Genomic DNA, 23,957 nt, shown 5'->3' on the forward strand with positions numbered 1-23,957 from the left:
GTGTTTTTTTTATAACTTTGCTAAATACCTGATAAGAAAAGTGCTTTTGAGTATTAAAAGATTTTCTAAAATCACTTCCAAATTAACAAGCTCCAATTATACCAATATACACTTGTTTGCGCTAGCTGATCATTTAAGCGTTGTTGCATAACTATTTTTTTAAAACAACTTTGAAAATCAATTTTTGAGAATAATATTTAAAAAATATTTTTTGATGTTTTGTAAAATAAAAGTATATTTAAAACCTAGAATATTTTAAACTTGTTTTTAATGTTCTTAAATATGTTTTAAAAATAATTTTTATTTAGTACTTTATTTTTAATCATTTACCATATTTATATAATTACTTTTAAAACAATCCTTAGAAAATAGGTAAAAACAACTTAGAACAACTCAAATATGTTATTTGAAAACACCTAATTTTTTGGTCTTAAGAATAAAAAAAATAAAAAACAGTTTTCTCATTGTCAAATATTTTTTGTTTTTCAACTGAAAATCATTCTTGAAAACAATTGTCAAATATGATTCTATATTCAGATTTTTTTCGGTATTATGTAATTTTTAAGTCTCTAGGATCAGCCTTTGCATATGTTTCATTTTGTTTTCCTAATAATTTTTTCCTTTCTATCGATGGATGGAACATGCCTAAAAGATAGTTGTCACTTGCTGTGGTAAAAAAAAGGTTGGATCAATTTAGTTACTTCCCTTGATAGAGTCTGTGCATCAGGAAACTCATCAAGTGCTTGTGTTGTTTGCATTTAGAAAATCAGGTATGAAACACATTCACATACCAAGGAAAACCCCACATCTTATGACCAATATTGCACTATTAGTCAAAGCATCTATATGTATAAGCCACATCATTGAATGATTTCTATAACATGAGAAGATAAGCCTGCTCTTGTTGTCCTAAACCCTAGAAAGTGTCATACAAAAACAAATGGATGCTAGCTAGCAATACTTTCCATCATTTTGAAGGAATTAAAGAGTAGAACTCCCATCAACAAAGTGGCTTTATCCTTTTGTCCTGCAACCACAGCTCAGTAATGTTTTTTGAAAGCATCTCTAAATTTACTTTTGTTTACTAAAAGTGCTCCAAAGACAACCATCAAAGATAGTTTTAGAACAAGTACCTTTGTATATATTGGAAGCTAGCTTGTAACCCCATATAGAGTGAGCCATCCTCTAGTTGGTGAGTGAGTTTCTAACCTAGTGAGAGTTTCTAAGTTAGACCCTTATATTTTATCGTTGATTTCTCTTAAATTACTAAATCAACTTTATTGAAAAACATAGGGGCGAAAGATGGCATAAGTACATGTGTCGTTTTAGTGTGGTTTCTTCATGGAATTTAACACGTTGGTTTAATGTTGATGTAACTTCTGAGTTGCTAGGGTAACCAAGTCATATGATGTTCTAATTTTTATATATATAAATGGAACCAACAAAGATAAAGCATTTGATCTCCACTTTCAGGCTAACCACACATAAATATTCACTAGCATATTTTAGCAAAGAGATGGAATCTGAGATTTATAGCGAAAAGCAGACTATCTACGCGTGGAACCTCTTGATATATATGAGATCCACACGTCAACTGTTTAAGTCTGTCCAGGCAGCCTAGATATGATATTGAGATATCAGGGGAGGATCTCTTTTAGGGTTTCTATTGAATGTATGTGATTTGACAAGATTCTTTCATTACAAAGTTAAAGATGGGGTGGAGTGGAGGGGGGCCTGAGCTAGCTGACCTTCTAGGGTTTTGTTTTAGGCTCAAAAAGCATACTGATGAACCTTGAAACCCTAAAGGAACTAAAGGGTTTTTTCACAAATTTAAACAAAGGGCAAAGCGTGGAGGCCATGAGATGAGGAGAAGTGCTGAGAAAAGCAAGCAAACATGGGCAGCTCATTGGCTCATGAAGAGTGGGTTGCACATGAAAAAGAGCAATTGCATGGTGACTAGGCTATCAAAATGTCCCATACAAGACCTTTTTCCCCTTGATGGATGGCCACTGAGGATACTAAATCTATTGAGAGCGGTATTCCTGAGGTAGACCCTCCTGAAGGAGGATGAAGAGGAATAACTAGCAGGGTTGATCCTCCATAATCTCAAAAATTTTGAGCTTTTGACCAATCATACGTATAGGAGGTTGTCACTATCAATATATGTACAAGATACTATATTGTTTGTTTTTTTAACGAAAAGTGCACTTTGACAGTGAGAGATTTTAAAAAGCTTTTGTGGAGTGTAAAGGAAGGTGCTGCCTAAATTATTCTTCAGAGCTGGAGAGTGATGGGGAAGAGGATTCATGGATGTATATAAGAGTAAAACGACCTCCCATACAGGAGAAGCAATTGTCCGAAAAATTGTCTAAGTAAGGAGATGTGCAACAACCTCGAAGCTAGTCTAAACTAGTGGGAGGTTGTCTGCAGGAAGCAGAAAAAAGCAAGAAATGGCACGAGGGAAAATTCAGATGAAGCGTATTGAGAACCCAGTACACAGGCAGGTTACCTTCTGCAAGCGCCGAGCAGGGCTTCTTAAGAAGGCTAAGGAGCTCTCTGTGTTGTGTGATGCTGAAATTGGGATTTTCATTTTCTCCGCCCATGGAAAGCTCTATGAACTAGCCACCAAAGGGTCTCTCTCTCTCTCTCTCTCTCTCTCTCTCTCCCTCTCTCTCTCGTATTGTTTAAAATGAAACTCTCTCTCCCCTCCCTTCTTAAGTTTTCTTGGCATTAATGTTTAAGATTCAGCCCTCTCTCTCTCTCTCTCTCTCTCTCTCTCTTCTCTTCTCCCCCTTTTGCCTGTGTGTGTATGTCCTTAAGTTTTCTGTGTATTGTTTAAGATGCAACTTTCTTACTGATTTCCCTTTTCCTCATCACTATGCAAGAACCATGCAAGGGCTTATTGAGAAGTACATGAAGTCTAGTTGCGGGTCTCAGGATGACCAAGCCAAAGAAGCACAACTTCTGGTATGTTACCTTGCCACATCCTTACTAGATCAAACATCATCTCAGTTCTTTCTCTATGCAAAGCTTTAAGGTGTGGAAGGAATCTTATTTTATTCAAAAAGCTTGTGTTAGCATCGGATGCTGGTCTCTGTTGCCTCTTAACGTGATATTAGTACTATTTACAACAGCCATGCCCAAACAAATATTATTACATTCTTATCACTACTTTTTGGACCGCGAAAATCATGATCAGTATTTGGCCATTTTTTTGGGATTGGAACATTATGCCTCTCACCAAACAAGCTATATTATTAATTAGATGATTAAAAATATGCTTAAGGACAGTTGTCCTCTCCACCCATTTCTTTATTCTTTATGCATCTACTTTAGATCATGGGCCACGACCAGAATTTCATACAACTTAGTATACTGGTGCACTCTCCCCTGACAGTAGGATTTTTCTATCTACTCTACCCAGCTAGTTCGTTAAAATATTATCTGGAGATTAATCTTGTAAGACACTCAATTATAAGAAAACGTGCCCTGGTAGTTAATTGATCCAGGATCATTCCCAAGAACAGCCCTAGAATGATATTTGAGTCAGATCTCAGAAAAGAGACCAGACATACATGGAAGATGATACTGGTGCAGTATCATCCAAAGAAATCAAGTAATCAAGATATCAGAAGAGGCTTTTAGAATAATAGATGGAGATGCGCATGCATACTATTATTGTGAGGAGTTCCTTATATTTATAGGTGGCTTTGTTGATGGAGGATCCAAGCATTATTGACTATCTAGCCCATGATGTCTGGAGCTGGATTAGGACAACCGAATAACGTACGTTTTTAGAGATTAACCTAATTAAAAATAGAAACTATCATGTCCCACGTTGAGTATAGATTTTCTCCTGCATAACTGCCCTAGTTTTCCCAAGCTTGAAGTTCACAGTCAGGAGCAAGAAATGTAGATATATGGTTAGTGAAAAATTAGGTTCACTTAGCAACCACCTAATGCCATAGGACAACCACTACATTTTCTACTCTTGAGGCATGCTAGAAGTTACACCTGACTAGTTTTTGGGCTAAGTTGTGCCTTGCAAACCTGTTACCACCGGACTACTTTTGTACCAAGGGGAGTTTTTCTGCCATTATTCGAACCATTGTTGTCTAGTGTTATGCTTATACTGCAAGCTCCTACTCAATTTTTGTACCATATGCACAATTCGATTAGGGTCTCTTTGGTAATATTATAAAAAAAGTCTTTAGAAAAATAGTTTTTGAGAGCAGGTCTTAAATAACAATCTTCTCGGATTAGTCTCATTGAAGATACTAAATATCTACATATATAAACAAGAGTTCCTATGAAAAACATCAAACCAAGATATATACATAGATTAACGAAAAGATTACTTAAGGGAGAGAGCCTTACAATTATGTTAAACTTGAGGCTTCTTTCTAGGAATAGAAGAATGATGTAGTTGCGTCCCTATGGCATATCAAAATGGTTCACTTTATTATTTATCTTTGAAAAAGTAGACATTCATTTAGTATATCTACCAAGTTATGCTTTTGACTTAAGCATATGTAGGGAACTTTCATCTCTTTAGCCCTATCCAATGGAGAACCTGTTTTGGATTGTTATTTATTTGGAAAAAACTGATTTTATTCATTTGATGTTGTTACTTATTTTATTTATTTTTTTGTAAATATAAAACAAAATAAGAAAAAAAAAAGCCTTAAACTGCTTTCAAAAAGGAAATGTGAAGTCCGTAGAATAAGAATGAATTCAAGGGTCAAGTTTGGTAGTCGGAAAGTATTAGACACCTTCCTAAGCCTGAAATAAATTGGTTTCTACTAAGTAAACAAAGGCATTTGTGATAATTATTCATTAATTCATCAAAAGATACAATGCTATAAAAAATCATAAGAAATAAACTATGAGATGTACAATCTATATATTGTGACATGAAGCATGGTAGATGACAAAGAAACTACTGTATTGTCACAATTTTTAATTAAAAAGGTGGAAAGGAGCAAAGACAAAAAATAATCAAATCCCAAAGTCTCAATTCCACCAAAAAAATATTGTAAGTCAAGATCTCTTCCTATATGTTTTTCTAATTACATAGGAAGATTTCTTATAGGAAATTGCTTGTATAGTTGTCAAAGATACCTATTCCTAAAAGAAGATCTCATAATAAAATATTTCTTTTATGATAATAGAAAACTCCCTTATACGAACATATTCTATTAGGAAACTATCAATGACTTTCCAATTGATTCAAAATAGAATTTAAGAAACTTTTCAACAAACTCCACCTTAGCTCAAATTCCCAAGATTTAAACAAACTAAAAAATCTTCTATGTTACTTCACTCTCACACCCCTAAGGGGCCTTCAAATATTACCAACACCAATTAAGTTCAAGGAATACCTGAACTTAATTATAGGAATAGACTAAGTCATCATATATGCTGAATTATCCATTGTAGGGATTTTTTTATTTTTATTTTTACTGCAATAGCACCCTATACAATCACATCCATAATAAAATGCATTCTAACATCAATATGTTTGATCCTCTCATGGAACATTTGATTTTTAGTCACATGTATGACACTTTGGTTATCACAATAGTCAACTCCTATTGTAAGCCTAAATCGCCAACCAAACCCTTAAGTCAAATAGCTTCTTTCACTGCTTCTTTAGCTTCCATATATTTTGGTTTAGTTGTTAACAAAGCAACTATAGAGTGCAAAGTTACTTTCCAACTTATAGTACTACCACAAAGTTCATACATACCCTATCAGAGGCATTATTCTATCCAAATATCTAGCATAGTCATAATCAACATAACTAACAATTGTCCTAGAGACGTTACTACTTTTATCATAACTAAGCCAACATGTGATATTCCTTTAAGCATCAACGTATCTATTTCACTATTTTCAATGAATCTTTCCAAGGCAATCCATATATCTACTCACAACACTAACAACATGTGAAATGTCTTGCTTAGTGCAAATCACAACACATATGATGCTCCCAAGTACATTAGCATAAGAAACATGTAACATGTGCTCTCTCTCTTCCCCAGTTTGTGGTGATAAAGAACTTGAAAGTTTGAAATGAACTACTAATTGAGTATTTAATGAATTCAATCCTTGCATTCAAAAGTGTTCCAACACTTTCTCAATGTACTTTTTCCATGAAAACTACAATTTCCTTGCTTTTTGGTCTCTATGAATCTCTATACCTCAATATTTTCTTTGTTAGCTCCAAGTTCTTTCATTTCAAACTCTCCCCTAAGTTGAGGTTTTAACCTATTGATCTCAACATATTCTTGCAGGCAATTAACATGTCATCAACATGTAATCATAAATGAAAGAACCACAAAATAATGTCGTATGATAAACACAACTATCATACTCACTCCTACTATAGTCATTACCAATCATAATAGCATCAAACCTTTTATACTGTTGCCAAGAAGATTGCTTTAAATAAAAAAGAGACTTCTTCAACAAACAAACATAGTCTTCCTTTCTTGAAATAATGAATCCCTCAAATTGATGCATATAAATTTGTTCTTCTTACTTACCACGTAGAAAAACAATCTAGATATTAAGTTGCTCTAACTTGAAATCAAACAAAGCAACCATAACAAGTAACACCTTGATTGAGCTATCCTTCATAACTAGAGAAAACATTTCATTGAAGTACAATCCCTTCTTTTGTGTGTAGCCTTTTTCCACCAAGCGTGTTTTGAACCTAGCATCTTCCACTCTTGGAAGTCTTCATTCTTTTTTAATATTTGTTAACAACAATCTTTTGATCTTTAGGATTCTCAACTAGTTGCCAAGTATGGTTTTTTTTTTTTAAAAAAATATTCAATCTCCTCATTCATATAAAAAATCCACTATGTAGACTCTATACTAGTTATGGCTTCATGAAAGTACGAGTTTGCTCGTTTTCAATGCTTTCAAACATACTAAGTGCATATGCAACCAAATTTGTATAAGCATACCTTTGAGGTGGTTTAATTTTTCTCCTTGTTTTATCTTTGGCCAAATTTTATTGTTGCTCTTATGGCACATTTTCTTCATCATCAAGATGTTGCACCTCTTCCTCCGTTGGCTTTATCTAAATCATTCTTTCTATGGTTCTTGAAGCTTTAACCTAAAACTCCATCTTTTTAATTCTCTCACACTAAGGTTGTTTTCTAGATCAAATTGCTCATTCCTAGGACTCGACATTGTAGACTCATTAAAAGTCACATCTTACTAATAAGAAATTTAGAGAATTTTAAATCTAGGCATCATAGTCTATATATCATTTCACTACATTTACATATCTTAAAAATATTTATACTTCCTCACTCTTGGTTCCAACTTACCTTCACTCACATGAGCATAAGCAAGATGACAAAAAATTCTTAAATTTACACAATTAGAAGGGAACTGAACCATATATCTTCAAGAGTCCTACAATTACTAGAAATTGAAGGAGATCTATTCACAAGATAATAAGTTGAAATCGCTACTCCAGCTTAAAATTCTTTCAACAATCCTACATTGAAAAGCATGCATTGTGCTATTTCTAAAAGAGTTTTATTCATCTATTCTGTAACATCATTTTGTTATGAAGTATGTCTAACTGTGTGATGTCTTGCAATACTTTTATTCTTTCCAAACTCATTAAACTCTTTCCTATGAAATCCCATGCCATTATTTGTTCTCAAGAGTTTGATATATTTTTCTATCTATTTCTCAATCAAAGCTTTCTATTGCTTGAACTTCCCAAAGACATCATTTTTTTGCTTCAAAATATATAATCGAACGTTTCTAAAGTAATTATAAATGAAGATCAATATATATCTTCCAATACTAAGTGATATAACTTGAGAAGGTCTCCAAAGATTAGAATGGATGTATCTAAAGTACCTTTAGTCCTATGAATATCTGCACTAAATTTAACATGGCATTGTTTCTTGAATACACAATGCTCACAAAAATATAATTCTCCCATTTTCTGTCCACTAAGCAAATCTTCTTTGCTTAATGTTGTTAACACTCTCTCATTCATATGCCTAAGCTATATATGCCACAATCTAGTAGTCTTTAAAATTGATTTTGAGGTAAAAAATGCAATTGCACCTATAATCGTGCCACCTTGTGTAAAGAACATTAATTTTTCTTCCCTTTCATCACAACAAGAGCGCTCTTTGAAATCCTTAAAACTTCACCTCCAACCATATATATATGTGTCCCTTAGAGTCAAGTGTCCTCAAAGAAATCAAAATTTTCTTCAACTTTAGAACATGTCTTACACTAGTTAATGTCCTTATAATGTCATCATGTATCTTAATACAAATTGTGTTTATTCCAATAACCTTATAAGCTACATTGTTTCCCATGAGAACCTTCCCACCATCTACAAGTTGGTAAGTACTAAACCAATCCCTATTGGTAGATATATGTTAATGGCACCTTGTATCAATAATCCACTCATCACTTGAGTTACTAACATTAACTAAAAGGACATTTGCAGTATTAGATTTTTCTTCTACAACTGCTGCATCAGTAAAATTAGAAGTTTTTTTATTTTTATTTTTTATCTTTTCCTTTAGGGTCTAGAAAATTTCTCACATAGTGTCGTTCTTTGTTGCAATTGAAACACTTATTGTTTTGCTTGAACTTTGATTTAGACGTATATCAACCTTTTTTTGCCATTTTTTTCGTTATTGCTCTCCCTCTAACTACCAAACCTTCACCTAAACTTTCTTCACTACTCTCAGACACCATCTTCCTACTCAGCATCATCTATAGAGAGAGTATCTCTATCATACATCATGGTATCCATGAAATGCTCATAAGAATTCAAAAGGGAACACATCAAAATTATGGTTTGGTCTTCATCATCAATTCGAACATCAGTATTCCTTAAATCCATGATATTTTAATTAAGCTCATCAAGATGATCTTTAATGAACATACTTCCTTTCTTTTGAAGAGTGAATAATCATTTTTTCAAATACAAATGATTTGTAAGAGACTTTGTCATATACAAACTTTCCAACTTGAACCATAACTTGACAACAACCTCATGAAGTATCTCATTACCCAAGCACAATAGAATAACATTGTGCACTTTCTTCATAAGTTCACCTTTCTCTTTATCAAACATCGTTGTTGGTAAAGCCTTTCTATTCTTTAGTATTTTGGATAACCCTTGTTGAACTAATAAGGCACACATCTTAATGCTCCATAAATGGAAATTGTTTATTTCATCAAACTTCTCAAACCCAAACTTTGTTTTCATTCTAGGTCTAATATATGCTCTACTGTCAATTTGTTGTGAAAAAACATGACAAATAATAATAATAGGCAGAAGAAAATAAAAGAACAAAAATAGAAAACACACAATGATTTACATGGTTTGGCTTAAAGCCTACATCCATGGGCAAAGATGAAAAATAACATCTATTATTGAAGGAGAATACAACCCTAGAACCCTCAAATCCCAAAGTCCCAATTATACCCAAAAAGAAACTCTCTCTCTTAGTCAAAATCTCTTCATATGTATTTTCCTAATTACATAAGAAGATTTCATATAGGAAACTAATTGTATAATTGTCAAAGATACCTATCCCCAAAAGAAGATTTGATAATAGGATATTTCCTCTATGATAATGGAAAACTCCTTTATCTGAATACATCATATTAAGAACTATCAATGACTTGCCAATTGACTCAAAATAGAATTTGAGCACTTTCCAAAAATATGGAATTAAAGTGTTATCCCATGTCTCATATGTATCCAATGATCCAAATCAAAATGTATAATCCACACCTCTCTGCTCAATTTAGTGTCAATATGCTTACAACAAAAATTTCATTTTCTAAAGCAACTAGTACAAGATGTAAAGATGAATGAAAAGAAAACCATACCTTGTAAGACTATCGTAATTCTAATGAGATGATCTTTTAGTTGTAGTGGTCTCTTGTTGTTTCTCTTCTAGTCAACCCTATAGAGAACAAACGATAACCCAATAGCCTTCTCTTACAATTTCTCTTCTAATCATCCCTACAAAGAACAAACAATAACCCATTAGCCTACTCGTTAATAGCATCTTTCTTTTTCCAAATAGTAATTCTCCAAAGCCCTAAAGAATCTCCTTCGATCTCTAATGAAAACTTTTGCATCCTACTATCGAAAAGTTTTAGTCAAATCCCATCTTAGAAAACTAAGATTTCCTTATTAGAAACTATTTCCCTCTTAAAAACTTACCAAGATTCTTTTTTTCTTCTCCTCTTTCTCTCACACCGTATTCTCCAAAAACTCTCACTCCTACCAAAAAATTCTATTAAGAGATCCTCTCTCTTTACAAAACTAATCCATTTTATCCTAGTTCCCTACTTCCATAAACAAGCTTTGAAAAATATTTTCTTCCCAAAAGTCTCTTGCTTCCTACCTAAAAAATAATAATTAGAAAACTATCACCTTTTTCCTCTCTCATCCTTCACTAATATATTTTCTCTTTATTATTTGTAACTTTTCAAACATTCTTTTTGGATATGGGTTGGGTGAAGCCATTTTTTATTTGAACATGAAAAAATCACTTGAAGTGGGAATCAAGATATTAATTTCAAGTGCTTGATTCCCACAATGTAAAGTGGAAGCTCAATAGGTATAGAAATGGGTAAATTAATGGTGTAAATTCATATTTTAGATTTCATGAAGGCCATGTTTAATTTTTTTATTCAAGCATCTAGTATGGAAAAGGGTAAATTGGAAGTTTGATTTGAAGGGGAAAATGAGAGAAAACGACTTTGATTTTGATTTCAAGTAGAAAATTGATTTGGAACTCTAAGCACAAGTGGCTTTTCGATTTGGCCTCTCTAAATCGATTTGAACTAAAAAAAAAAAAGAGGAATCGGTTTTCATTTCGATTTCAAGTAAGAAATTGGCTTAAAGACAACTTCGATTTCTCTGCTATGCAAAAATTGAAAATTTTTCTTTAGCTCTACATGAAATTCATGCCGTACTTGTCTAGTTTCATATTTCTTAACTTCTTACACATTGTTTGGGGTTCTCTAAGTCATCTTTGTACATGGTATGATCTCTTTTAGTACTAAGAAACACTAGAAAGATATCATCATACTTCTCACCAAGTCAAATACATAGGGATATGAGTACAAGTGTGAATATGTATATATTGTACATATGTACAAGTAAAACATAGTGAGTTGCATTGAAGAATAAAAATAACCATCAATTTTGTCTTTGAACAATACGTACCCACTCAAATCCTGAAGCCTACCCTCCAACATGGTCACTAATACATCTCAATCTAATGATAATGATCTCAAACAAAAATATGATGAAATGGCATAACCAATGTAAGGAGACAAAATGAAAAACAAAAATGATAACAATTTTTCCAAGACATGGTCATGATGACCAAAATTAAGGGATAACTTGAAAAAGATGATGAATAATAGTATAACTCAAAGATGTGATCACGATGACCAAAATCAATAGAAATATCATAGATAAAAGGCAAAACTCGAGAATGTGTTCGTGATAAATGAGTAAAACTATAAAAAGAAAAGGCAAAACACAAGGATGAATTTTAATGACAAAAATCAATGAACTGTAGTAACAAAAAAAGAAACTCAAGAACATGGTTGTAATAACCAAAATTAATGGGACTATATGATAAAAAATTAGAACTCAAGGACGAAGTCGCAATAAACAAAATCAATGCAATCGTGACGATAAAAAGTGGACATCAAGAATACAGTTGCAAATATTTAAATCAATGAAACCATAAAGATAAAAAAATCAAAACTTAAGAATGCAATCATGATGAATGAAATCAATAGAACCATAAATGTAAAAACTGAAACTCAAATGGGCGATCATGATAACAAAAATCAATGGAACCGTAAAGATGAAAAATGAAACATAAGGATGTGATCATGATGATCGAATAAATGGAACCATAAAGTTAAAAACTGAAACTTAAGGAGTCACAATGACCAAAGTTAATAAACCATAAAAGACAAAAATAAAAAATCAATGATGTGGTCATGATGACTGATGTCAATGGAACCATAAAGATAATATACATATACTCAAGAACGTAATCATGTTAATTGAAATCAATGAAACCATAAAGAAAAAAACTAGAATTCAAGAACATGATAGTGATAATGAATGGAACCATAATGATAAAAATAAAAAATCAAATCCATGGAACTTAAAAAAGAAAGCTAAAGACACAATCACGATGATTGAAATCCATGGAACTAAAAAAGGAAAGCCAAGGACATAATCACAATGATCGGAATCCATAGGAACAAAAACTAAAAAAAGGAAAACCAACATATAACATCTACAAAATCCAAAGTAATCTCTATGTTATCTTAGGGGTGAATCTCTCTTATTATCTCAATAAAAAAGGTTATGCCCTAATGTAAAAGATGTATAAGCTCCTAGTCAATTTGTGCTCCCTAAGGGTGAATCTGCCTAATCATCTCAACATCATGGTTATGGCATAATGTAGATAACTCATTAAATCATAAAGGTAAAGCAACTATGTCCCAATATACAATGTCAACTAGATCTAGGTCAATCTCTATAAAAAGACGATTATGCCTTAGTGTGCACCAATAACTCTCAATCAATCCCCATGCTCCATGGGAATGCATCTATAATCTACAAATTTGAACCAATTTCAAACAGTATCCAAACAGGAGCTATCGAGCACAATGTATGATGTCATGAGCTCATGATAGTCCTAATTAAGACCTAGGATGAAGAAAATAAATGAAGTAAACTAGGCCCAAAAACCTAATGATACAATTCATGCATGTGATGTACATAGTGTAGTACATAAGGAAATCTAGAGGTCTTTGAATACACTAACACTTTATGGTACAAGAGCGAGAAGAATGAATGAAGAACATAGGCATACTATGATATTAATAAACACACAAATGATTGGGAAGGATGAGGGATAAGAATCCAAATTAGTAAGAACGTAAGTATCCTTAGTGATGAATGTAACTTAAAAGAAAGCAATAAAGATATATGTATAGGTTAGACTAAATCTAACACCCAAGTTGCCTACATGCCTATGATGGGTTGAGGTCCATACACGCTTAGTTCAAAAGACTATAAAAACAAAGAATAATTTTGTAGTTTTTTTTCTTTTTCTTTTTCTTGTTTTCCTCTATTTTTCTTTTTATTTTCTTTCTTTCATTGTTTCTTTCTTTATTTTCTTTTCTTTTTAACCATGCATCCATAATCATATGACAATCGGGGATAATAAGGTTGTGAAAACTCACGATAAAGTGACAATAATAATAAAAAAGAGTGATGAATCATATCAATTGCACTAAGACACCACAATGATTGAAAGGTAGAAGCATATCTCCCATAGCCATGATGAATAGACATTGAAGATGACACCTTCATGAAATACACAATCTTGAAAGTCTTATACATATCACAAAAGCACACTAAGAGGCCCTTCCCCTAGGTACAAAGAAAAGGTGGACATGGTACTAAAAGAAAGGCAAAGTAAAGGGCCTGACTAGATAGCAAGTGGTAACTTTAAATGCAAGGTGAATTAGGGTAAGTAAGGCTAGTAAAATGATGATAATCGATCATTTGACTACAGTCTCAAACATAGTGTTGTTATGACTATCCATATTGATTGGTTCTAAGAATTGGTTTCCACATAAGTCTTATAACCAAGTTGTCCCTTATTCTTAAGCCATCTCATTAATTATATAAGGCCTACTTCAAGTACTCTCTAGCAACCAAGGATCCTACACTCAACTACACCCAATTGTCTCAAGTCATCTTTTCCTTAATCTATAGGCTCTATCTTAGGTTTCTTCTCTCTTGATTAGCTTGGCATTGGGTGGAAAGAGGTAGGTGATGCTACGCAATGCTCATGTAGAGAATTTGTAGGACCATGCAAAGACTTCTGGTGATCAAGGTGAATCTTAATGAGATGGTGTTAGTGTCAAAATATGCATTTTCGCCTTTTTATTTAATGAAGCATAATGAGTTTTGAATTGAAAGTCAAATCAGATGCATGGTGTATTAGGTCCACAATAGTGTCCTAAATTTAATTTTAAACAAAAGTTCATGCCTAAATCCAAAATGGTCAAATGAACATATCTAATAATGTCCACCAAGTCCCAAGAGTACACATCTTAACTCAAGATCTAATGAGCCCTAAAGAAAAAATAAACCGAAACTCCTAAACCAACTAGAGTAGTATTAAATCAAGACCATAGATACCAAATCCAATGCCAAAACTATATCAAATACCAAATTTGATGACTAATCTCACTGAAAACGAAAAATGAATCAACCATAATCCATGTTGCTCAATCATTGTTGTGTTGCTACAATAAAATTATATACAAATGCACTTATGTGTGGGCAAGTGCTTAGCCATGATTCTAGTTCACATCCTACCATGGTACAAGTGGCTTTGAAAGGTAGGTTGAAATAATATCCCAAGAAAAAGGTCGCACTAGCTAATGGTGTGCATGCTTTTGTACACCCCCAAAAAGATGGGACAACTTCACACAAGCATAGGTTACCACTTGCATGTCATGCATAACCTTATCATCTAGGGGGTGTCCTATGAGTAAAGGCTTCATGCTAGTTTGTGCACCTTATGACTCCGAAATTCATCCACATTGCTCTAGGGGTACATAGTGTGTGGTGTAGGTGCATTCAACTATCTAGCCAAACCATGAAAGAACAAAAAAAGAATGACATATACATATCTGTGTTGGGACAAAGCTTATACAGGTCTTTCAATAATTATCATATCTCCATACGCATCTCTGTACTTTTATATCTCCAATCCTCAGGAAATCCTCTAAGAATGTCAAGTAATGCTCTATAGAGTCTTCATTACTCCATGTGTACCTACGAACTAGTACATCTCCAAGCCTTAGAAAACTTGTCAATGATGTAATCATGTGGTAATTGCCATCTTCTGTTTCTCTAGATCTAGTAGCGATGTAGCCCAAGTCCTACCTCCATTTCTGAATAGCCACTTAGTCGAAATAACAAGTTGTAGAAGACGTTGATCCGGCTAAATGGTAATATATACCAAATTGAATAATACATCTCAAATGTTCAAATACATCCATAACTTGAGTATAAGGAGTTGGTTGACCAAGCTCAATTATTCATAACCGGATGAATATACATGCTATCCACATGCACAACCACCAAAAAAAAATAAAAAATAGAGGTAGTCAGCAAGAGTGTAAAGGAGAACAACTAATCATAGGATCATTCAATAGCTAAATCCACCATTCCATTACTCTTACGTGTCCACAAGCAAACATAATATAAAAAAAAGACACACATAAGAGGGCATCCATCAACAAATTAACCATCATATATGCCTCAACTAATGAACTCATGTTCAAGTTTGACCCTTTAACCATCCTCAATGGAATTGTTATTTTGTGGATTTGCATATCTATAGCCCCATCTGATAGTGAACCTTTATTGAATTAATTTTTATTTATTTGGACAAAAAAATGATTTTATTTGTTTGGAGTGGTCAGTTACTTTATTTATTTTTTATTAAAAAATAATATTTTTTATGAAAGAGTAAACAAAATAGGGAAAAAATCCCAAATGACTCAGTAATTTCAGGCCTTGATCGCCTCACTCCTAGGGCCTGGTCTTCTCATAACACTCTGCCAGGCTTCTTTTTGCCCTGAAATAGTTGTAATCTGGTACCAAGCTTGAGGAAAGTGTAAGTAAACAGTTGCAGGACAGCACAAAATTGGGTAGCTTCAGGTTTTAGAAGGTTATCATTCTCTATTGAGTTTTATCCGTATGCCGAACAGGTTTTACCCTATACACGCTAGTATCTTATGTACAGACTCATGTGATTTCAAATGCCTAGTTCTATTAAGTTTTTGTCTTATTAAAATTATTTTTGTACAGAGTTCCTGAAAAATAGAACTTACCTTAAGGTATTCATAACCCTCCAGTTGAATAAGTAACTGAATCTATAGTCTCTGTATTGTAATTTATGAAAGCCTATCTAGTTCTAGTTCTCTCTATAATAATGAATTACATAACATTTTTTTCAGGACACAAAAGAGGAGATTAACATGCTAAAGCATGAGATTGAATTACTTCAGAAAGGCCTCAGGTATGACCAAAATATCCCTTATAATCGATATCTTTATGTGTATGTGTATGACAATTGTGATAAGAGTAGGAAGATTCTAGGAAGACACTTTAGGATAGTATTTTATTAAGTCGTCTTAATTTATTATGACTAACTTTGATCACTTATAGCTTGTAGGATTAATGGAAAGGTTGTGTTGTTTTTTGAAGTTGACTTACTGTGAGAGATATAGAACAGAGAAAATGGCATACCGGCTTTTCTAATTGTATGGTTTATCTCCAATCTATATATAGTTATTTTTAAAAAATTTTAAATTTTAGTAAAAAAATTTTGTTACCTCAATTTAAGAACCTCATTTTTTTTTTATAAAAAAAATCTTTGATATTTCAAACAAATGATGAGATGCTGCAATAATAGTTTCTAAACGGTTACCATGGAAATAGATGACAACTACATCAAAATGGGATTTCAAACATATGACTATACCTCAAAAGCTTGGAAATACTTAACCTACCTATTACATCAAAGACAAAGAAGGGTCATTAACGATTCAATTTATGGAGGTTGAAGGTTCTATGGAAATTTCTCCTAGGAAATGAGATTTGTTGGTATGTATTATTATATTTTTTTTTCCACAAGTTATAAATTCTTGTATACATTGAGTTCATTTGTATATTATTTAAACTCCTATACAAAATCCATTGTTTTTTATTTTAACACATTACATTACAAGAATGTATTAATTCATGTAGAATAAATAAAGTTCATGATCTAAGTATACTTTCAGGTATATGTTGGGAGGTGGGGCTGGAACAATGACACTGGATGAACTACATATCTTTGAAAAACATCTTGAAATTTGGATCTATAACATCCGTTCAGCAAAGGTATTAAATGTTTACTTACTAAAAATAAACTCATCTATGTTTACACTTTATAGTTCAGCTAATAAATATCTGTGAACTTTTCGTGCATAGATGGAGATCATGTTTCAAGAAATCCAGCTATTGAAGAATAAGGTTAGGATAAACATATTTTTATTTATTTATTTATTGTTTAATAAGTAAAAGTTTTGCATTCCAATATATGAATATCTTTGATACTGATTTTAAGAAACGTTTTTAATTTTTTTAATATTTAAAAGATAAAAGTTTTAAATATTAAAAAAATTGGAAGTGCTTCCTAAAATCACTAAGTTGTTAAATAGATGTTTCTCAATATAAATAACTAAGCTATTAAGAAATTTTATTATTATATTTTTAAAAATTATTATATAAAATATTGTAAAGAGAAAAATGCAAACATGAAAGAATTTTAATAGAAAAGACAATGAAAAATTGATATGTAGTTTCTTTATGCATATACTATTTTTGCTTATTCTTTTCTCATTTCAACTAAATTTCCAAATCTTCCCTCTAGCCAATTCCAGTACTATTCTGAAGGATATCATAAGCACTTGTGTTCTTCTTCTCTTACTGTTGTCAAGGACATCATAAGTGCTTATATATATATATATATATATATATATATTTCTCCAAGTGCTGTTGTAGACCTTACCCCATAGCTTATCAAGATTAGTTAGCTTCTAAGAGCATTTAAGTGGACTGATATTTTTTTTTGCCTTATAGAAGTTTCCATTTTTTTTCTACTTTTGTGAATCTCAAGTGTTGTTGTAGGAAGTCTGTCTTGTCTGATGAGCCTATTAAAATTAGTTAGCTTCCAAGAGCATTTAAATGAATTTATATTTTTCTTATATTTCATATCTTAGTAAAGAAATAATTATTGCTTTTTATTTTTTGAAGGAGGGAATACTGAAAGCAGCAAACAATTATCTCCAAGAAATGGTAATCAAATAATTACAATAAATAGTAATTTAAATTTCTGTGCATACAAATTCTGCATATTTGACTAATAAAAAGTTTAATTTTTTGCAGATAGACGACCAAACTGGAATTACCAACATTGCACCAATGATAAATCCATATCCACTAACTACACAAAATGAAATATTTCAAACTTAGGATTTGCACACTTAGTAATATCTTTGTGAACTGTATTGTATGAATAAAAACTTTGTAAACCTTTATAATAAGTTACTACTGGGTGGTGGTTGCCAGAGATTGTATTGTAAGCCTTTGTAAAATTTTGCTAATATGCAAGGTCCTAGTGTTGTTATTCAGCTTGAAATTATGGATTGGTTTGCTATTATATAATGGAACTATTTTCTATTATAATGTAGCATTTTAGAGATTTCTTCTCAATTAAGTACTTTCTTTTAAAGAGTTCTGATATAGGCTTTGGAGAATTTTGGTCTTTTTTTTTTTTTAGTGATAATATGTTAGTTTGTTTTATAATTGAAATTATAAAATATTGTCTATTACTTTGTTAAATTCTCCCTTCGAACTAGATGGGGGTTGAAACTATGTTTCTTTGATAGAATTTAATATTGTTGGTAACAATATTATTTCAATCTTATTTTTCACTTGTATGTATATAAAGTATTGAGATTTCATTATTTTTAGATACTTATATCTTTTCAAGGACTATTGGTTCAATTTGTACTTCTTTAAGAGTTATATGTGCAAAGCTTAAGCCAATCTTACTTAGGTATACACCTAAGAAGAGATGTGAATTAGATGTCGGTCAATTTTAATCACTTTTAATAATTAATGATGCAAATGTGAAATTAAGCAATATCAAGTTGAATGTAAAGTAAATGAGAGTAGGAAAGAGAGGATGCAAAAAAAAAAAAAAAAAAACCATTTTATAATGGTTTGGTGCAATTTTGATTTACGCCTACTCTCCCCAAGCTCAAAAACTAAGTCGAGGTTCCATTAATCATCCAAGGCTTCAACCAAGCCTTAATAACTTTTACACTTTGATTCTCAATTCCAAGCTAGAGAACTTCCACAACTTGACTTCAAAAGATGTCTCACTCTTGAACTCTCTCATGCACAATATTACAATTAAAGTGAAGCAATACAACAAGATCCTAGCACAACTATTTGCTCAACTCAATTAAAAAGGAACCTAGGATTAAACAACACACTAAAGAATATGAAAATTTTGGTTGAATGCACTCAAAGATCAAAATAGAGCTCTTAACGTGATGGACAATAAATTCAAGGTTCTCTTTTTTTAATAAATGAAGTTTGAAGCACTTATACATGGGATGTATCAAGAAACTAACCATTTAGATACAATTTCCTTGGACCAATTAACCTGGGTAGTCAATCATTTGACTAGCCATTAGTTGTAGGAAGGTATATATATTAGATGGCTATTTAGAGTCAAAACCTCGATCAATTAGCCAATAGCTCGACTAGTTAAGTTTAAAGCTCAAATAGTGACCAAGACAAAGTCTTAGAGCGCTTGAGAGAAATAGGAAAACATTTGAAATCCAAAAGCTACGTAGGATGAGAATTTATAGACAGAAGTACCATTGGATGCAAATTAGAGCTCAAGCAGGACACTCAATGGATGTGCCGCTAGATGCAACTAAGAGCTCTTGAGCAGTAGTGCTACTAAATGAGGCGCTTGAGCGTTAGATGCAGTGGTCAAGTAGTCTTAAACTAATTTTAATTTTAACAGGGGATAAAATACTTAACCAAAAAGTTTAGGATCAAGACTTGACACCAAATAAAACAAAATTTTAAAGATAAATTAAAATGAGTAGATAGTTATGTCCAAAAACTCTCAACATTAAATCGATTAATAATAACTTAAGTAAGTTGCTTCAGATAATACACATCAATTCATCAAGAATGAGGTTTCAAGATCACAAGTGAGAGTTAATCATAATCTCAATTTCGAAAGGCCAATGCATAACCATCAATGTATAAGAGAGCCAACATAGAAACATAAGTATGGATGTTTAAGGGAATACGACTTATTGTCTAGTTCTAAATTTTGAAATTGATTACTTAAAAGAGATCCAATTGTGCCTTTAGTCAAATTAAAGAACACATCTAGTAAATTTGAACTAAGATTGCTGGATGTATATTTAACATGGCTTCGTTGATCTATATACAACACAACTTGACTTTCCCTTAATTTGATATCATTTTTTATGTTTTTTTTTCTTTTGAAAGTGGAGGTATTGTACGCCATGATCAATATTGATTTTTCATTTTCCAAATGTTGCACGTGAGTAGCTTATAGTTGAGAGGATGAATCTTGGAAAGAGTATGAGAGTTATGCTTAACCAAAGATTCAATCTTTTGCACTGATTCACTTCAAGAAACAAATATAATGATCATAGTCAAACAAGGTATGTAGATAATAAGATTTGAGCATGATAATGGATCCTTCCACAACAATCAAAGTCTACTTTAAGAGTTCAACTTAAAAAGTCTCCCTCTTAATCATGTACAAGATGTAACTAATATTGAATTTCCCACATACAAAGATATTTAATTATTAGGAATCAAATACATCAATAGTGATTAACAAATATCTATGAATCCATCTATATCAAATCTTGAAGATATAGTATATTTCTCCAAATCACAAACTCAAGGTAATATTACTAATCATGCTAATATATCAAGTAAATAAACAAAAATCATATACCCAATGTAAAATAAGTCCAAAGGAAACAAAAAGATATAAATACTAAGCTCAAAACCTTTGAAGTCTATTTCTAAGATGATCAATTGATTAGGCATATGCCCAAGGATTTCCTAAGGTACTTAAACCTAAGAGAATCTAAGGGTTTGGTAAGAATGTCTGCCAATTGATGTTCAATGGGGACAAAGTCTAGAGAAACAACATTTTTTTCAACAAGATCCCTAATGAAATGATGATGGATTTAAATGTGTTTAGTATGGGAATGAAGAACATGATTCTTTGATATATTTATAGCACTAGAGTTGTAACAATGTATGTTCATGGTCCCTTGCTTAATTCCATAGTGTTTGAGCATTTGTTTCATCCATAAGAGTTGCATACAACGGCTTCGAGAAACAATATACTCAACTTTAGGCTGTAGATAAGGATATAGTGTTTTGTTTCTTACCGAGCCAAGTCACAAGACAATCACCAACAACAAAACAAGCACCAAATGTGTTTTTATGTTCTAAACAATGTAGTCAACATTGGAATATCTAGCAATCACAAAATAAGAATCATGAGAATACCACAAACCATAATCAAGAGTTCCATTTATATAGTGAATTATTCTTTTAACAGTAGTTAAGTATGACTCTTTAGGGTTTGCTTGGTACCTAGCATAAGCTCCAACACTAGAGATATGTCAAGACGACACGTAGTAAGGTAAAGTAAGCTTCTTATCATACTTCTATAAAGATTTTGCTCAACATTTTTTCTAAATTCATCCTTGCTAAGCTTAGTGGTGGTGCTCATAGGTGTCCTATAGTGTTTAGAGTATTCTAGACCAAATTTCTTCATTAATTCCCCAGCATACTTGGATTGAGAAAGAAAGATTTCATCTTTTAGTTAACTAATCTACAATCCTAGGAAGAAGGTTAATTCTCCTACCATGCTTGTCTCGAATTTAATCTTTAATAGTATAGCGAATTATTCTTTTAACAGTAGTTAAGTATGACTCTTTGGGGTTTGTTTGGCACCTAGCATAAGCTCCAACACTAAAAAGATATGTCAGGACGACTCGCAATAAGGTAAAGTAAGCTTCTTATCATACTTCTATAATGCTTTTGCTCAACATCTTTTTTAGATGCATCCTTGCTAAGCTTAGAGGTGGTGCTCATAGGTGTCTTAGAGTGTTTAGAGTATTCTAGACCGAATTTCTTCACTAATTCCCTAGCATACTTGGATTGAGAAAGAAAGATTCCATTTTTTAGTTGCCTAATCTACAATCCTAAGAAGAAGGTTAATTTTCCTACCATGCTCATCTCGAATTTAGTCTTTATCTCTTCAGCAAAACTAAAGGCAAGGTCACTATAGGCTAAGTCACTAACAATTCATCTTTGGACCCATTAATAAACAAGGTTCTATCAATTTCCCCTCTTTCAAACTTTTTCTCCAAAAGATAGGTTGTGAGTCTCTCATACCAAGCTCTGGGAGCTTGCTTTAATCCATAAAAGAGCTTTCTTGAACCTATAGAAATAATTGGGGAATTTTGGATCCTTGAATCCCTTATGTTGCTTAACATAAACCTTTTCACTTAGAATAGCATTTAGAAAAGTAATCTTGACATCCATTTGGTAAAGCTTTATCCTCTAGAAGCATGCTATTGCCAAAAGTATCCTAATTGATTCTAATCTAGTTATGGGTGCAAATGTCTCTTCAAAATCAATTCCTTGTATTTGTGAGTGTCCTTTGGCGACTAATCTTGCTTTGTTTCTCACAATGACTCCATTTTTATCTTATTTGTTCTTGAAAGTCTATGGTATACCTATGACATGTTTATATTCAAATCTAAGGACTAAGTACCACACATTATTCCTAGTCCAAGATTCATCTCCTAAAGCTTCCTCCATATTCTTTGGCTCTAATTGGGAGGTATAGCATATAAGACTCATCTCATTTAATCTTGATTGTCTCCTAGTAACCACTCATTCATTAACATTTCCTATAACATTTGAGATTGAGTGGTTCTTAGGTATTCTAGATTTATGTTTACTTCTTATTTCTTCAAATGTATCATCTAAAGGTTCAAATTCATCACTGTTAGGGTTATTGTTTCTTTCAGGGATATTATTAGGGTTTTCTTTTGTGATCTCCAAGTCTTTAGGGTTATCCTCAATTGATTCTTGGGTTAAAATTTGACTCTCAATTATATCCTGATCATACCTAGTATCATTTATAACCACATTAGAAGATTCCTGGATAATCTGTGAATTTTAATTATAAACTTTTTAGGTTTTACTCAAAGTAGAATAACTTAGAAAGATACCTATACCAAATTTAGCATAAAACTTCCCAAGGTTCTCCCCATTCCTAAGAATATAGCATTCACTACCAAAAGTCATAAAAAATTTAAGACTAGGTTTTCTCTCAGTCCATAATTTGTAAGATGTCTTCTATGTTCTAAGCCTAAGAAAAATCTTATAGGTCATATAACATGCAGTACTAATCACTTTTGTCCAAAATTACATCAGGGTGTATTATGCATATGAATCATCATCCTAGCCATTTCTTGTAACACTCTATTTTTTCTTTCAACTACTCCATTCTGTTGAGGAGTTCTAGAGGCTAAAAATTTATGTTTAATTCCTTTAGACTTGCAAAAGAGGTCAACATCCACATTGTTAAACTCTTTCCCCCTATTACTCTTAATCCTTACAATTTAATGGTCGATCTCCACTTATATTTTATTGAATAAAGACTTTAAGTGCTCTATGGCCTCCGATTTCTAAAATGAATAATGAGAGTTTAACTTTTTTTAAATGAAAATGAGCCAAATGTTTCATTATATTCACACATTCAGTACTCAATTATCAACATAGTATTCTAGAATGTTTTGATTTTATATGCAATTAATTGAATTAGTTTGTTGAATTCCAAATTATCCTTAAAAATTTATTTAAAAATTAAATTATTTATTATGTGTTACTTAATTTAAAATCAATTTACTTAGCAAGAAAATTAAAAAAATATAGTTGTGTATATAGAAAAAACAGTAAAGTCATAACTCCTAATATATCAGTTTTGGTTTATTATCTTTTTAAGTGATTAGATCTATTTTTAAGCTCCAAATTATTTTAATTTTTTTTTAAACCCATTAATAAATTCAATACAAAGTTGCTTGATTTAAAGTTCATTTCTCTATTGAGAAAATTTACAAAAATATAATTATATGCAAAAAATAAATAATAGAGTCATTATAAACCA

General features: G+C 32.0%; 1 protein-coding gene across 1 annotated transcript; it reads left to right on the forward strand.

The window, feature by feature from the left end:
- The first annotated feature begins 2,173 nt into the window (after positions 1-2,173).
- Positions 2,174-18,373, forward strand: LOC100253426 (agamous-like MADS-box protein AGL12). The gene is made up of 7 exons (XM_002278203.4): positions 2,174-2,632; positions 2,886-2,967; positions 16,102-16,163; positions 16,930-17,029; positions 17,120-17,161; positions 17,945-17,986; positions 18,077-18,373. The coding sequence occupies exons 1-7, from the start codon at positions 2,451-2,453 to the stop codon at positions 18,161-18,163; spliced, it is 597 nt and encodes a 198-aa protein (XP_002278239.1). The 5' UTR covers positions 2,174-2,450; the 3' UTR covers positions 18,164-18,373.
- Positions 18,374-23,957: the final 5,584 nt, after the last annotated feature.

Source organism: Vitis vinifera, chromosome 18 (assembly GCF_030704535.1).
Source record: "Vitis vinifera cultivar Pinot Noir 40024 chromosome 18, ASM3070453v1".
In the NCBI taxonomy this organism is placed as follows: Eukaryota; Viridiplantae; Streptophyta; class Magnoliopsida; order Vitales; family Vitaceae; genus Vitis; species Vitis vinifera.